Below are 15,450 nucleotides of genomic sequence, written 5' to 3'. Positions count from 1 at the left end.
AGAGTTCAGTGACAGTGGCTATCAGCAGCACTGGTCAGGGAGCATTGTGTGGGCTGCGTTGGGAAAGTTTTCAACTCTTCTATTATTTAGACTATTGCTTACAAAAGCAGTTATTCTAAGTATAGTTTTAATTATTCCACTAGTGATACGTGACTGAGAACTTCCCAGACTTACCGCATCTGATCAAAAGGAAATATGCACTGTATTTATTTCACAGTGCCCAAACTGAAAAACAAACAAAGGTTTGATCTCAGTAGAAGTTGATGGTTAACGTGTTAGACTGCAGAACGGAGCATTATCAAAAAGACCAAAACGTTTTGAGACCACTTTCCAGAACAAAAAGACATTTATTCAAGTACACATGTACAGTATGGAAACAACAAAATAGTCTGTACATTTAATAAAAAAAATATTCACATTTAGAGTCAGGGGTTTCTCTGAACTGAAGTAAGGCTAGTTCAGATTTTAAATGCTAATGCTACTACTATCAGTGGTAAGGATAGTCTATCTTTCTCTACATTTCCACTACTTTAACACGGTAACAAAGATAACCTTTGCTGCCTTATGGACACTATATTGTAAATTAAATGATGCTATCAGGGAGACTTATTTGGACATGAAACAAGACATACAAACATAATCAGTCAGGTCAATGTCATGTAAAGAGATCTGACATTTTAAAAAGCACTGAACAAGCCATAATATACATGTGAAGCACTATGCAGAATTTCTATTTACTGTATACATTATTGCTATACTTTCTGCATATTGTCAATAATGAACTCATAAATAAACATCAGTCCAAATACAGTTACAACATTGAGGCATATAATGAATGTGCCATCTATCAAACACTGCTAGAACAAAAGCTCCGAGGCTACCAATGGAATTCAGGTTTCAAAAATCTCCAAAGAATGGTCACCACAGGGTTCACTAGACAGCAGGGTTAATGATTTTGCCCAACATGAGCATTGCATTGGAGTTGCCCTCAAAAATGGCAAAAAGAAAGGGCCTGTTGACGGTGAGCTTCAGTGGAACTCTCCCGTCTTCTGTCTTGTTGGATACCTGGGATCCCTCCTCCGACATCTCAAACACCACCTTGCTGAACACCTGCAAAGGAATAGAAAGGATTGGAAAGGATTAGAATTCTGAAGTGCCAAAATGAAGATGTTTTTGGTAATATTTTTTCATAATGAATGTTCATAAACTGTTTACTGAGGACCGTTTTTGCTTTGGAATCTGAATGTGTACCTTATCAACTGTGAACTTCTCCTTGTTGCTGAGCCTTTGGAATTTAGCTTTTGATCCCAACAGGTATTCCTCCACATTCATGTCAGTGAGCAAGGACTTCAGATCTGTTAAGCCCGTCAGAGAGAACTTGGGCAAGGACAGCTCCAGATATCTGTTGGGAGAACACGTTTGCACGTTTACATAGATTTGCTACACAACTCTGAAGTTGTTCAAACTTGACCCAGACGAAATGGTGTTGTTAAAGGCTGACTCAGATATTGGGTAAGGTATGTATTGATTGGTCTTCAAATCTGTGACGACGATGTTAAGATTCTGTTAAGAACTTTGTACCCATGTAGATTCACAATTTTTCACAAATCATCCTCTTACTCTTCCTACCTTTTGGGTCTCTGTAGGCGTCAGGAATTTTGTGGGCATCACTCGCAACAATGATGTGGGCATCATACTTTTGACTTTGCAACATGATTTTGTAGAACCCATCTACAACACAACTATTTTGTACTGTCCCTACATCCTTCTGTAGGATCAGTGTACAGCAGAACATACTGTACTATCTTGCATATGATTTTGAGGGATCTCTGTCTATTACTCACCCTTCCTGCAGGTGCTGGTACCACTTGGTGAAGACCTCGGTCTGGAGCTGGCTCTCGATGTCCTGCAGGCTGGCCCCCTCGTGGGGCAGCACCAGCAGCATGTAGGTGCGCATGCTCAGACACAGCTTCACCACGGTGCACCTCCTGCCCTTGTCGTTCAGGTACTTGTACTCTCCCGTGTGGGTCATCAGAGGAACGGACACAGTGGTCGCCTCGTTCACCTTGAAGTCCTGCATGGAGGTGGCCTCTGGCTGGAAAGCTGTTCTCCAGTTTCCTGAAAGAAAGAGATGATGAGGATAATCTGGGAAGTCCACTATTTTAAGCATATTCTTGGTTTCCTGCGTTGGTTGGAACGTCACTGACAGTCTGTTTTATTTGTGATATATAGATTTAGGCCATGTAGACCATATCAAGGTATCGAGAGAAAGACAGATTGAAATATAAGACTTCTATTTGTGGTTCCCTATGCCTTCCTGCTCTATGCCTTCTCGACTTATGCAATGTATTAAATAACACACTTTCATCACCATGACAAAGGTCTCACCTCCCCACTCTATAGAATGTGTGTCATCACATTTCCGTACCTTTAAAATGGACTGAGCTGGCAAACAGGAAATTGGTGGTTGAGCTGAGGTTCTGGAAAATCTCCTTGATATCTCCACCTGAGGTCTTCTGAATAAAACTGTTCATCTCCTTCTCAGCATCCTCAGGCTTGGAGAAGTCCACCGAGCGAGTGTATGAGGCATCAGAGAAGTCCTGCGCTCCCCGCACAAAGTCCTTGGAGATCTCGGCGTCCTCGGTGATGAAGCTCCACACCAGGGTTCTCAGCTCGTCCCGGGGGCCGTCGATCAGGGCGTTGATCTCCTGCAGTGTGCGGAGCACCATGTGTCCATCAATGAGGTAGACGCAATTCTCCGTGTCTGTGTCCTTGTAGATACCCAGCAGCTGTTGGTACGGGACAGTTGTTTTCTTGGATGCCCCAAGGTAGAGGGTCACCAACGTTCCATAGACGTTCACGGGGGAGTACAGGGTGTTGGATTCCCTCTGGCTGTTGGTCAGGACCTTGTACATTCGCAAGCCTAAGATGTTCTGGAGTTCTGCCAGGACGTCCTTGCGCTGGGTGCTGTTCTCCATTCCATTGCTGTCGGAGAGATCACGGAGGTCAGGCGCCGTGTTGTCCTGGAGACCGATGGGCGTGGCCTTCACCACTTCCACCTGCTCAGGCTCGTTAGTCTGGATGACCTCACAGCTGACGTTGCCGAGGGAGAAGAGGCCGAAAGGGTGCACGTAGACGCGGTTGGCCAAGCCAAGAGCCAGGCAGGAGGCCAACACCAGAGAGAGAACTGCCTCACGCATTGTCAACCAGATACTTTTCAATCAGGAAACTGTTCAGTAAAAATCTGGAAAGGAAACAAACAATACATAATGATTGACTAATCATTTAAACACACAGATGAGACTGCCAAGGTTAAGTTGGTCTTCTGAGCAATTTTATTTTCAACAGGAAAACTTGAATAGATAGTATAGATGCTTTTTTCCCCTTTGAGCAGACCACTACAACTCATGTTGAGAATGGTGGGCAGAATCCTAGCAGAGAGCGGAGTTCTAACGTGGATTTCATTTCTCACTCGGAGGGAGGAAAGGAGGATACGCTCTTCTGCTGTGATTGATTTCTTCTTTTGTCCCTTTGCCATTTTTCAGACTGAATGAGACATCGCTCTCATTCTCGCATTCTCTTGTTCCTTTTCTCAGCTTCTGAGATTTATATTGTATATATCTTATATCACTCATTACAAACAAATGAACAAGTTGAAATGAACAAGTTATTCTGAATAGCAATTTAAACTTTAAAACATAAACTCATTAAATCATGAATTTACAAGCAAAGACTATAAATCAAATAACTGTTTGTCATCCTACTACACAGTTTGTAAGATAATTTTGTGATGAAAGCACCTAGATGCCTTTAAATCTCCTCTGGTCATTCTCATGTAGAAAATAAAATGCTCCTCAAATCCAAAAATCTCCCTCAGTCTTAAAAACGCACGAACGCATAAAAACGCATAAAAACGCACACATTGGAAATAATAAAATATCTAGATAACTAATAACTCAAAAGTAAAAACAGATGAATCCTCATTCCAATTGCTGTCAACCAAATACACACCTGTGTACAGAATGAGTTTTTTTTAACTTTGGATTTCACAATGTCCAGAGAAGTGAAAACGTTCACTTACCCAAGCTCAACGTGCTGATGCTCTAGCATAAATGAGTGTGACTGGGGGGCCGCTATCTCTTTTTAAGAAACCCTGTGGGATCGTCAGTAGCCTCACTGGTTTACATATTAACCCAGGCATTGAGTCACTGCTTATTTTGTGTGAGGCGACCTCAGTGACAGCTTTTGTCCTTGTGAGCTGATAAATAAATGGGTCATCAGAGACCACCGCTGTGTCCTGTGTGTGTGTGTGTGTGTGTGTGTGTGTGTGTGTGTGTGTGTGTGTGTGTGTGTGTGTGTGTGTGTGTGTGTGGGAGCGTGCGTATGTATGTGTGTGGTTTTGGTGATGGTGTGTGTGTGTGTGTGTGTGTGTGTGTGTGTATGTGTGTGTGTGTGTGTGTGTGGGGAGGGGGGGGGGGGTCAGAGAAGGGGTAACAGGAACATAAGCTCAACTGGGTTTCACAAGAGGCTGAGACATGAAGCAAGGAGATGCACTGTTTTCCTGGACTTGTTTGACATGCACTTGTTTGGCATTTCCTAAATATGTGATTACACATTTGCACACACACTCTTGAATGTGTACCTTTCTGTGTTTATATGACAGGAGGGAATGGCCATCACCCTTAAATTATTAGCAAGGAGAAGCCATAGGGCCTACATCAGTAACATGGATCATCTTATGCTTATGTTTTAGTGACTTAATAGCTATTTCTAAATGATAACAAGATCATTATGATAACTGTCTAAACTGATCACTATGACAGACAGTAGGCTAATAAACAACCATACATAGCTGAACACTAGCCTATAATAAAATGGAATGACCCATCTACCCAATACATGTTTGCACCCAATACATACTTTTTGACATTTGTGTAAATGAATTATAACCTGTAGGGAACTGTCAAAATGATTTAGGCTACCCTACCACTGACTGTTAACAGGCCCTTGCTATCGTTTTGTGAATCACTGACGTTTTTGAAAGTTGTGTAAGATGCCTAAATGTTGCCACCTAGTGGAATGTTCTGCAATGATGCTTATGCCTAAAGTTGCTATCTGAAGCCTATTCTTTTCCTAGTGGATCAATGATAACAATAACAGATACAACAAGACAGCCCTGTGGTAAATATTGATGTGCAGTTTTTATTTCATATTGTAAAATATAGCTATAGTATTATACAGTAGGCTATATTATATTATATACATATATTATAGCTTTTACATCCCTGCTTTCTTCTCGCTCTTTATTTATGTAAACATAGTCTAGCGTACATAGAGACTCGTATATTGTTGGGTAGGCTAGGCTACCCCAAAAAATAAGTGGGTCACTCACAAAGTTCACTGAAGCTCCCGCCTTTAGGGAGGATCACGCGAGTGGTTGATGAGGGGTGGTGGCTCAAAAAGAAGGGTAGGTGTCAAGAAGTTATGCCACAAGCTCTGTCATCTTTGACAGTGCCTTGTACTGTCGGTTGGTGTCGTGGAATATAGCCATAGGTATAGTAGGCTATATATAGATACGTGTATTGAATAGGAGGAATGGCCGACGAGGATGATTTTCCAGATTTGAAGAGATACACGCCATCATGTCCCGTGTACAGAGTGCGCTCTCAAAGTGACACATCTGGGTTTAGAGCTAGAATACTAACACGATTGAGGGGTGCCCGTTCAGGTAAGACTTGTTGATTTTTTTTATTTTTTATTTTTAAATACGTTTTGAATGATAGTGACGAGGTAACAGTTGAAACGTGCAACCACAACAGGAAAGCTGATTTAGGCTACTTTGAAAGAGTTGATGTAGTTAAACTTTTCGGTGTCAGGTGGATGACCGCCTGCAACATGGAGCAAGATACAAATCTATAAATGCACAGAATTACTGGAGGTGTATGTGCGATGTGTATCGTGCATTGTTGTGCTAAAAATATATAAGTTATTTTATTCAGTCAAATTAAGAATGCTCTGGTCTACAAGCTGCTTCTTGCCCCTCTATTTCCTGTAGGCTGTCATTGCAAGCTTCATTTCTTTGTTCAGTGCATGGGTTCATCTCAGACAGGATACTGTGACATTCAGAAACGCTTATGAGGGTGTGCTTTTCTCCCTCATCCTCCACCACAGCTACAGTGTGAAATGTTATCATAGCACAATTTATTTTAAGCAGCAGGCCAGGCCTGCATGATACTGTTGATACATGTCTGGAGACGGGATGTCTGGTGTTTGGTTTTAATGAGATAATATCATGGCGTTTTTAGATAAAGCCTCTCTGTGCATTTTTGTCAAATGTGTCCCTTTTGTGGTTCATTTTAAAATTATAAGTAACATCACAGTTGCAGTGACATACTACATACTTCTCATACAGTGGAAAAAGTCTGGTTGGGTAAACAAAAGCAGGTCGTGAAGGTAGGAGTGTCCACAGCAAGGGTAGGCTATTGCCTGCAACCTGATACCATGATACATGTATCACAATATAGAGGCCCAGATACAATATTGGAATAATTATAATTTGCTCCTAATTATAATTTGCTCTAACGGCTGTTCTTTATAATTCTACATAACAGTGAAAGCAAAGCCATAAAGATGGCACAAATTAAAAACACAAAACAAAGAATAAAATACATAACAGTAAGAAGAATAGAATTATGGGCAGTAGAATGAGGCCATGTATAAGAATAAATACAGTATGTACATTTGCAATAAATAGAAACTAGGTGGGAATGCAATTGTCCGAAGGGGGAGTGTGGCTGGGAATGTCTACCTTCTTGTTGTCTCTGTCAGGTTGCCATGGTTGTGGACACCTCAACAGGCACAAGCAAGATGCAATACACAAGAGGGTGAGAATAGTGCAATATCAGTATATCGGTTTAGGATTAAATATAAATATAGTGCACTGCAGTTCAGTGCAATTATAATATGTTAATAGCAATACTGTAGCTAAAATTTAAGAGCACATGAGGTAGATGAGCAGCACAGGTTGATTGACCATATTCGGTGTAAGGGTGGGTGCTGTTTCTGAGTGTTCAACAGAGTGACTGGGGGAAGGCGCTATCTTTGTGTCATCTTGGTGAACAGTGCCCTGTATCGTCTACCTGAGGGAAGGAGGTTGAACAGTTTGTGACCAGGATGTGAGGGGTCTGTAGAGATTTTTGCTGCCCTTTTCCTGACCCTGGACCGGTACAAGTCCTGAACAGAGAGGGGAGGTCAGCTCCAGTAATCCTCTCTGCAGCTCTAATTGTCTGTTGCAATCAGGCCCTGTCCCGTTTAGTGGCAGACCCAAACCAGACAGTGATGGAGGTGCAGATGATCGCTTCATACACTTGTACCTGAAGAGCAACTCACGCTGTAGATTTGTGGTGTAGTGATGGGGTGGACATCAGGAATTGCAAATTGCTGTTCACCCTCTGCTGTTTGACAGCAATTGACACAGTAATTGTCAAGAGGTTGCAATTTAGGGGTGCGAAGGAGTATACTGTATGACATGGCCTCCCTAGCCAACACAGCCTTGTCTCAGCCTCACACACCCAGACTCGGTCACAGAGCTGAACATTTAGATGAATTAACCAGCTGCACAGTCACAGTCTGTCCATAATTTCATTTCTGTGGCATATATGGAAATGTACAAACATGAGCACATTTTTTTTGGTGCATCAGGAAACACTAGTTTCATCAAGCCAGTTAGTATTTCAGTGCAGTCTAAAAACCAAGACTACAGTTAACACACACAGTGTTCACATTTTTCATGCCATAGAGTGATATACATCATCAGGTAATCTTGTTGCATCAAGTGGGAAGCACACTGTAATTTCCTCCAAACGCTGTGAAAGTGTGACCAACTAAATCTCAACCTCTAACCACCGGTCTAGATAACTGTAGCAGTGACACATAACGCCGTTTCCCATCAAGTCGACAGAAAAAAATGCCCTGACCTTTCGGCCTCCTGCTGAGTTGAGACAAAATAGGGCCGAGGGTCCCCATAATTAGCCCTTTAACATAAAGCCTTTAAAGGTACACTATGCAGGTTTAGGTATTTTTTGGTGACAGAGCTCCCTCTAGAGTCACAATGTATCTCATGTTATTCTGCTATTGTAAATGATTCGCCTAGTACAAGTTTGTTTACCATCAAACTGGCCTTGTAAAGGTGAACATCTTGCATAGTGCAATGCTTCCCCATATTACAGTGCATACGGAAAGTATTCACAGGGTTGCACTTTTTCCATATTTTGTTATGTTTCAGATTCATCTTATATATAAAAAAAATTCCCCTCATCAATCTACACACCATACTCCAAGACTCCACAAAAAGCTGGCGTTTGGAGTGTAAATGTATAAATTCATAAAATGATGCTTGCAGTTGAGGTCTGATGCATCCTACTTCTATCGATGGGCCTTGAGATGCTTCAGTGACTTGAATGAAGTCCACTTGTGCCTAAATGAATTCATTGGACATTATTAAGAGAGGCACACATCTCTTTAGTATATAAGGTATCACAGTTGGTGGAAACCAAGCCACGAGGTCGAGAGAATGCCCCCTAGACTAGACCTCCGGGACCCCCCTAGCTGCCTATGACTGCTTCCAACTTCCTCCTGCTGAAACAATTCTAGGGGAAACACTGTAGTGTACCTTTAAGAGCTGAAGGATTGACATGAGATGGGCTGAGGGAGAGGGAGAGAGAGAGAGAGAGAGAGGGAGAAGACAGTTTCAGGCTGACATGACATGTATGAGTGTGTCTCCTTACTGTGAGGAAGCAGCAGAAGTGTAGTGGTGTTTTTGTTTTCATTATAATGACTTGTTGGAGAAAAAGCAGAGGTGTTGTGACAAGAGAATGAGCACAAATATGCATGCTCATACACATACGCACGCACACACACACACACACACACACACACACACACACACACACACACACACACACACAAACACAAACATAGTCACCATCACATGCACAGGCACACGCACACACAAATTTAATCACATTGATGATAATTAAGGAAGCCTCTGTGTCTCTGATAAGCAGCTTAGATTGCAGTCACGTGTCTGCAGTCCCAAATCATCTGCTTTGTCATAATATTTACAGTACACTATGGAGAAATGAACCAAACAAGGGAAACATTGTCATTTATTCTGTATAAATATGCTATATATAGGCAGCAAGGTGTTGTGCCCTGACAAGCATGGTGACGGTTTAAAACCACTTCCTCTGTACTACTAAGACTGATAGTTGTGCATGTCTCTGTATGTGCATACTTAGTGTAATCCATCTTTGCTTTTTATATAACTCTCATCATCATCATCTTCCTCTCATTATGTTCTGTATCAGCCAGGTTTTAGACTCATCTTCAGGAATGGTGAACATGGACATATTCACATCTTTCCCTCCACAATCTACCATTTTTAATCTCAGATGAAGTAATAATCAGGGTGATGGTCCCATGTGCAGTCACATTGTTTGTATAGTTACCGTATATTATTATTTCATATAAAGCCAGTTCTGATTCACCTGTTGAGCTGAATGTGCCAGAAGGTTAATGTGTATATTTGATAGTGTAGTACACACATTTGACCACCAGAGAGCAAACTTTCTTCTTGGCAAACATTAAGTGCCTTTGGGTGAGTGTGAGTTTTGTACATGAGAGTGTACATTTTGGTAAATGTGTGAGTTTGTGTGTTTGCGTGTGTGGAAATGTGTGCCTTTGCAAGTGAGTGTGCACAAAGCTGATATTGCCTTAGACAATTACTGGATTATCAGGTCTTTGGTGTGCATGTGTAAATTATTCATAATGCCCTATGGAGCAATTCCCCTGATATGAGATCCTGTAAACCCGGAGTACACATCAATATCATGCATCACCACACAACCTTGTGGTTGGGATGGTTTGATCTCCCTCCCCCAACAGGTACTGGTGATGCTTTTTATGATAGTCATAAATATATAATATTATATTATATACTGTAGTGTATATTGCATATTTATAATATATAATATTTAACAATAAATCTGAATTCTCAGCTGAAAGTGTGCACATGAATAGCCATGTAGGGAGAGAGGACTTCAGGGAGGATGATAGCCTGAGCCGGAACATGTGAACCTTTGGCTGCTTTTAATGTCACGGATGTGGCACTTCGCACCACCAAGCACCAACTTATTCATGTAATTACAGAGAGAGCGAGGAAGGGAAGCGCTATTAGAGGGCATCGTGGCCTTTCTGAAAAAGGTTCAAGAATACTGGAGAGAATTGTAGTCATGTCCATATTCACTCGTCTTGCAGTAGCACTTTAGAATAAAGTGTTTGCAAAGCCGAGTGATCTGCTGTTGAACAGGGATTTTTGTCTAACGCACAGTTTTTATTTTGTATGGCCCAAGCTATATAATAACGATCAGGCTTTTACATTAGGGATATATTCACATTTGTGATTGATATTAGACATATATTTTAATTTAAAAGATGTTAAAGCTAATCTTTTGAATTTATGGAGTAAACTGTACACTGTCATTGCTCTCACTGGCTAGGAAGTGTGTCTTTTCTTTGGCAGATGTTTCTGATAGCGTGTGATTATGTGCCTGTCATTGATTATGTCCGCATTGGACCTGCTGTCCTCCTGTGTTCTTCTGGGAAACCCTGGGAAGCAGAGACTTGATCGCCATTAGATGTGGGAAGTGGCAATTTTGTGTGTGCGTGCGTGTGTGTGTGCGTGTGTGCGTGCGCGTGTGTGTGTCTGTGTGTCTGTGTGTCTGTGTGTGTGTGTGTGTGTTTGTGTGTGTGTGTGTAACGGCTGTGGGCAAAAAGGCTTGTTTAGACCAGTCACTCATAGAGCATGCATTTCATTTCCTCTCTTTCTCTCTCCTTCTATTCTGTCCGTTTTCCATTCTCTTACTCCCGCTCTTGTTCTCACTCCCTGTCACACTCTCTCTCTTGCTCCTTGTCGATTTCTCTGCAATAGAGAGGGATCGAACGCCGCTGCCTGGAAGGAGATGCCCCCTCAGAAGGCTATTTAACATCTGTGTGTGCACTCCTTGTCTTCTCTCTCTCTCTCTCTCTCTCTCTTTCTATTTATCCCCTCCCTCTCTCACTTCTTCCTCTTTTTAATCAACCCGTTGCTCGTGTTCCTTTATCCTCTCCTTTAATTGCTATCGCTCTTCCTCCACCCTCTCTCTTTCTGTGTGAGAATCCCTCGCTATCTTGCGCGTCTCCTATCTATAGCTCACCTCCCCCATTCTCTTGCTCTCTCTCTGCTTCTTTTTATCCATCCACCACTCTCATTCCCTCGCTCTCTCTCCCTTTATTGTGTTTCTCTTCAGCCCCTCTCTCTTCATCGCAATCTCTTTGTCATTCTCTTCATCTATAGCCCACCTACTTCTCTCTCTCCCTCTCTCTTCTCTCTCTCTCTTTATCTCTCTTTTCTCTCTTTTTGTCTCCTCCACTTTATCCGACTGCTCTGACATGGTCGTGCCTTGGCTGTGAAAGGGAACTGCAGTAATGGAGGTTGTGTGTGTGTGTGCGCGTGTGTGTGCGTGCGTGCATGTGTGTACATGCACATGCGTGGGCACCCTTCTCTTTCCCTCTCAGACACACAGAAGTGGCTGTGTGGGAGAGATGGACCCCTGGCTCTTTGATCCTTGATTACCCCCTCCATGTCCAGTGGTTGCTGGAGTGGGGAGAGGGGACCAGGTCTACGAATCGATTTGTTTCTTCACTTTTATATATTTGAGGCTTCATATTATATATTTTCAGGCTTTTTCAAAGGCTGCATTTTTGTTTTTAGGTTGCAGGTTGAGCTGCCTTATGTTGACTGGAGCAGTGAAAGTTTGACACCCCTTGGTTTGCATGTATTTGTTTATTTGAATGGCGGATGATCTCTCTTTCTCTCGCTCTCTCTGAGGTAGGTTTATGTAAGGCGCTGGTTTAGGTTGCCTGTTGAGGACATGATGATGATTCACAGGTTACGGTAGGCTGCTGAGTACATGATGTGCTTTGATTGTTTGGATTCATCTCTACCCAGAGGACCTAGAGACCCTTCTATAAATAATCACCATCGCCATATACTGTAACACGCTTTCCCTGTTCACTTTCAATCACACTTGTAAAATGCATAGCACTCTCACACTGTCAATAAGTTGACAACTCTTAATAACATCACTGACTGGGATAAAACGAACACATTAATTTCACAATCACACAATCCAGGAAATGGCAAAGCTAAAAATATTCAAGAAGAGTAGCTGTGTGCACATCCCACCTTGCAGGTGCAGGACAAATGGAGAGTAACTATGGAAGAAAAAGTAATGTCCGCAACACTGATAAATGCTCCCGGTTTAATATTGAAAAAAGTGCAATGTTTCGACCCTACTGGGTGTTCATCATGCAAATGGTGTCCACCGGGAGCATTTATCAGTGTTGCGGACATTACTTTTTCTTCCAAAGCTAAAAATATGCCACGACTCAAACCATTAGGAAGACCTTACTCCTCATACCACAGTTAGCCTAATTATCAAACAGTAACCCATCTCTGTTAAAGTGTTCAGCTTCAGTATATGTTGACCTGTACTGGGAAGAGCAAGGTGAGACAGTGTTACCTTGTTGCCATGATGATTTAGCTTTAATCGTGTTGTCTCAACGTTTAGGACACCATTACTCTGGCACACTCGGAAATGAAAGGTGGACTTTGATACTGGCAAATTTCCATGATGCAGGTGGAAAACTGTTCAACTGTTTAGTCTGCACATTGAAATCCTGTTTGTCCACCATGTTCACCACCTTAAGTTTGATGATGTACAGTTTTCCTTGGTTTGGATAAGTTCCCATTGAGATGTATGTATAATGGAATGATGGGAAACGAGTATTTTTATTGATGATTATTTTTTCCTGGAGTATTTTAAACATCGCTACTCGCTAGGCAAATCACTAGGCAAATGTTCATGTGGTTGCCCAGCATTGCTAAAAAAGTTGCTCCATATGCCATCAGTTAAATTTGCAGAGGGGCAAGTGGCATGTAGTGTGTTTTTATGTAAGTACTGTACATGCCATGTACTGTCACTGAATAAATCCATTGAAAATAACCACAAAAAAATAAACAAAGCAAAAAGAACAGATATGTTTCATGATAGATAGATAGATAGATAGATACTTTATTGATCCCCAAGGGGAAATTCAAGACATAATGTGGTAGACAGCATTTGTGGATATCCATGCAAGAGCAAACCTGAGTTTCAAATAATGAGAAACAAAAACTAGCTGCTCAGAACAGCGGGGTGCAGAATATGCTCTTGATTCTTCAGATGGCATGCTAGCAGGGAAGATGGTAGTCAAGGCTCTCAGCTGGTTTGGCTGTGTGCCCGGCGGCCATTATCTAGATTGTGGGTTGGAACGGTGCAGAGGGACAAACCGCATGCTTTAATTTGCGCTTTTGATACAAGGTTTTATTTGCCCTGTGTGGGGGGCAGCTGTGTCAACCATCTTCTTGGTGGTGTCTTCACCCACATCGTGACACAAAGTTGTCTCTCATTTTGTAGATGTTTTTCTTCATTAGGTGATTAGGGTTAGGGTTAGCTATTTCTGTGCACTGGTGTCAGATAAACCGTCTCTCCCTTATGAAACCAGCAGGAGTTCTCAAGGTTCTCAGTCCTTAAACAATCTTTGAAGGAAACCAAGTAAAAGCTGATCAGATTCATCACTTGTGTCTTGTAATAATTGACAAATATGCATTGCTATTCATTTTGACATTTATTTTTGTCAAATTCTTTCAGTGATGCAAAGACGATAGGAACACAGCAGGTGTGTATGTTGATTTGAAAGGCAGAGTGGCTATATAGAGTATAGAATGACAGAGGACGTATTTCTCCTACTTAGCGATGGCATTTAATCATATCCATTGAACATATGCCTGCCAAGGGGGCTGTGAAGGAGAACTGGAAGGATCTGTCTTCGACTTATCTTGTGTTTTATGATAAGTGCTGTTCTAATGGATTTTTAAACAACAACCGTTACTTTAATAAAAAATAAAAGATAACACCTCTTAGGGTGTGCCCTGGCCAAAGAGCCATTAAAATACAACAGATATTAATATATAAATCTCTCTCTCATTCTCTGAGGAGACATTATTGTCACTTTGGACCCCTGCTGTTTTACACATACTAATTTATACACATTCTCTATAACACTACAGTCAGAGGTTATTGAACTCCACCTCTACCTTACTGTGGAGACATTCTTCACATTCTCATATTCCACTGTTGAATTCATGTGAACAGAGGAAAGTATATATATATATATAATGTATATATATATATGTGTGTGTGTGTGTGTGTGTGTTTAGCTCTGGAAAAAAATAAGAGACCACTGCACATTTTTTTTCTGATGTCAAGGTTGCTGAGTGACATTCAAATGAGTTGACGGTCATATTCAAAATTAAGAGACCACAGCAAATTTGACTATGCCAATCAACTCATTCGAAAATGACTCACCAACTACATAATGACAGAAAAATATACGGTAGTCTCTTAATTTTTTCCAGAACTGTGTGTATGTGTGTGAGTGTGTATATATATATATCTTCAGTGGTGAATCATCCTTCTTGAACGGTGGCCAATTTTATCATCGAGTCTGTGACTGAAAATAGGCCCGAACTGTCAGAGACTTTCACCCACGGCGTGTGTGCGCGCTCTCTGCAAGCCTGTGTGTTTGTGTGGCTTTGGCTTTGGCTTCGCGCTGCACTGCAGCACGGTGGGGTATATAGGCAGTGTGGCGAGGTGCTTGAAAAGGCCGGGCGACTGCTCAACAGACTTATCTCGCCGCGCATCGGGTGACCCAGACAAAAATCAACCTCACTCTCTTCTGAGGCCTCTCCAAACACCTGTGCATCAGGCTCTTCAGTGCACAAATTGTTTCGTGAGAGGCAGTGAAAGAGAAAAGAGCGGGCATGGAGTGCAGACACACACACATGCACGCGTCGCACACACACACACCCACACCCACCCTCAGTCTTTCTCATACACAAAAACACACCAAAAAGATAGCAACACATGCCACTCATGGACTCATGCATGCATTATCTTCTTTTGAACAAATGTGTACTGGTAAATCTTGTTTTGTGCAAGTTTAAATAAGACTTCAATAGAGGCCTCTTGTTACCCTACTCTCTTTTTCTCACAGTTTCTCTATCACACTCTCTCTGTCTTCACTCTCTATTTCTCCACTAGTCCCTCACTCAAGATGATCTATCATTGAGCTTCTCTCTATCTCTCTCTCTCTCTCTATCTTATTCTCTCTAGTCTGTCTGTTGGTCTCTCAGCTTCTCTTTCGCCCCCCCCCCCCCCCCCCCTCCATCTCTGTCTCTCTCCGACGGCCCGGGGCTACGGCTAAAAGCCCCAGCGGACTGGGTGGTTCCACTTGATGGGTTCTGGC

General features: G+C 42.0%; 2 protein-coding genes across 3 annotated transcripts in view; one reads left to right on the top strand and one right to left on the bottom strand.

Moving 5' to 3' along the window:
* Positions 1 to 327: 327 nt before the first annotated feature.
* Positions 328 to 4,232, bottom strand: agt (angiotensinogen). Its single transcript, XM_062519490.1, has 5 exons — positions 4,082 to 4,232; positions 2,429 to 3,244; positions 1,845 to 2,118; positions 1,252 to 1,402; positions 328 to 1,110 (listed from the first exon to the last, which is right to left on the bottom strand). The coding sequence occupies exons 2-5, from the start codon at positions 3,198 to 3,200 to the stop codon at positions 934 to 936; spliced, it is 1,374 nt and encodes a 457-aa protein (XP_062375474.1). The 5' UTR covers positions 3,201 to 3,244; positions 4,082 to 4,232; the 3' UTR covers positions 328 to 933.
* Positions 4,233 to 5,553: 1,321 nt separating this feature from the next.
* phactr2 (phosphatase and actin regulator 2) overlaps positions 5,554 to 15,450 on the top strand; it is a 44,492-nt gene continuing 34,595 nt past the window's right edge. Inside the window, exon 1 of one of the 2 annotated variants that reach the window (XM_062519295.1) lies at positions 5,554 to 5,728. In XM_062519295.1, coding sequence (XP_062375279.1) covers positions 5,596 to 5,728 — 133 coding nt within the window. In that variant the 5' untranslated portion in view covers positions 5,554 to 5,595. The remainder of the gene's footprint in view (positions 5,729 to 15,450) is intronic. The other variant, XM_062519294.1, reaches the window with a different exon arrangement.

This window comes from Sardina pilchardus, chromosome 18, assembly GCF_963854185.1.
Source record: "Sardina pilchardus chromosome 18, fSarPil1.1, whole genome shotgun sequence".
NCBI classification, from domain to species: Eukaryota; Metazoa; Chordata; class Actinopteri; order Clupeiformes; family Clupeidae; genus Sardina; species Sardina pilchardus.
Note: the sequence above shows the minus strand (reverse complement) of the source record. Positions and strands in the feature narration are given on the sequence as shown.

Coding starts and splice junctions, on each gene's coding strand:
- agt (XM_062519490.1), bottom strand. CDS start 3,200: ATGCGTGAGGCAGTTCTCTCTCTGGTGTTGGCCTCCTGCCTGGCTCTT. Junction 2,119..2,428: donor CAGCTCAGTCCATTTTAAAG/GTACGGAAATGT, acceptor TCTTTCTTTCAG/GAAACTGGAGAACAGCTTTC. Junction 1,403..1,844: donor TACCAGCACCTGCAGGAAGG/GTGAGTAATAGA, acceptor TTCTCCCAACAG/ATATCTGGAGCTGTCCTTGC.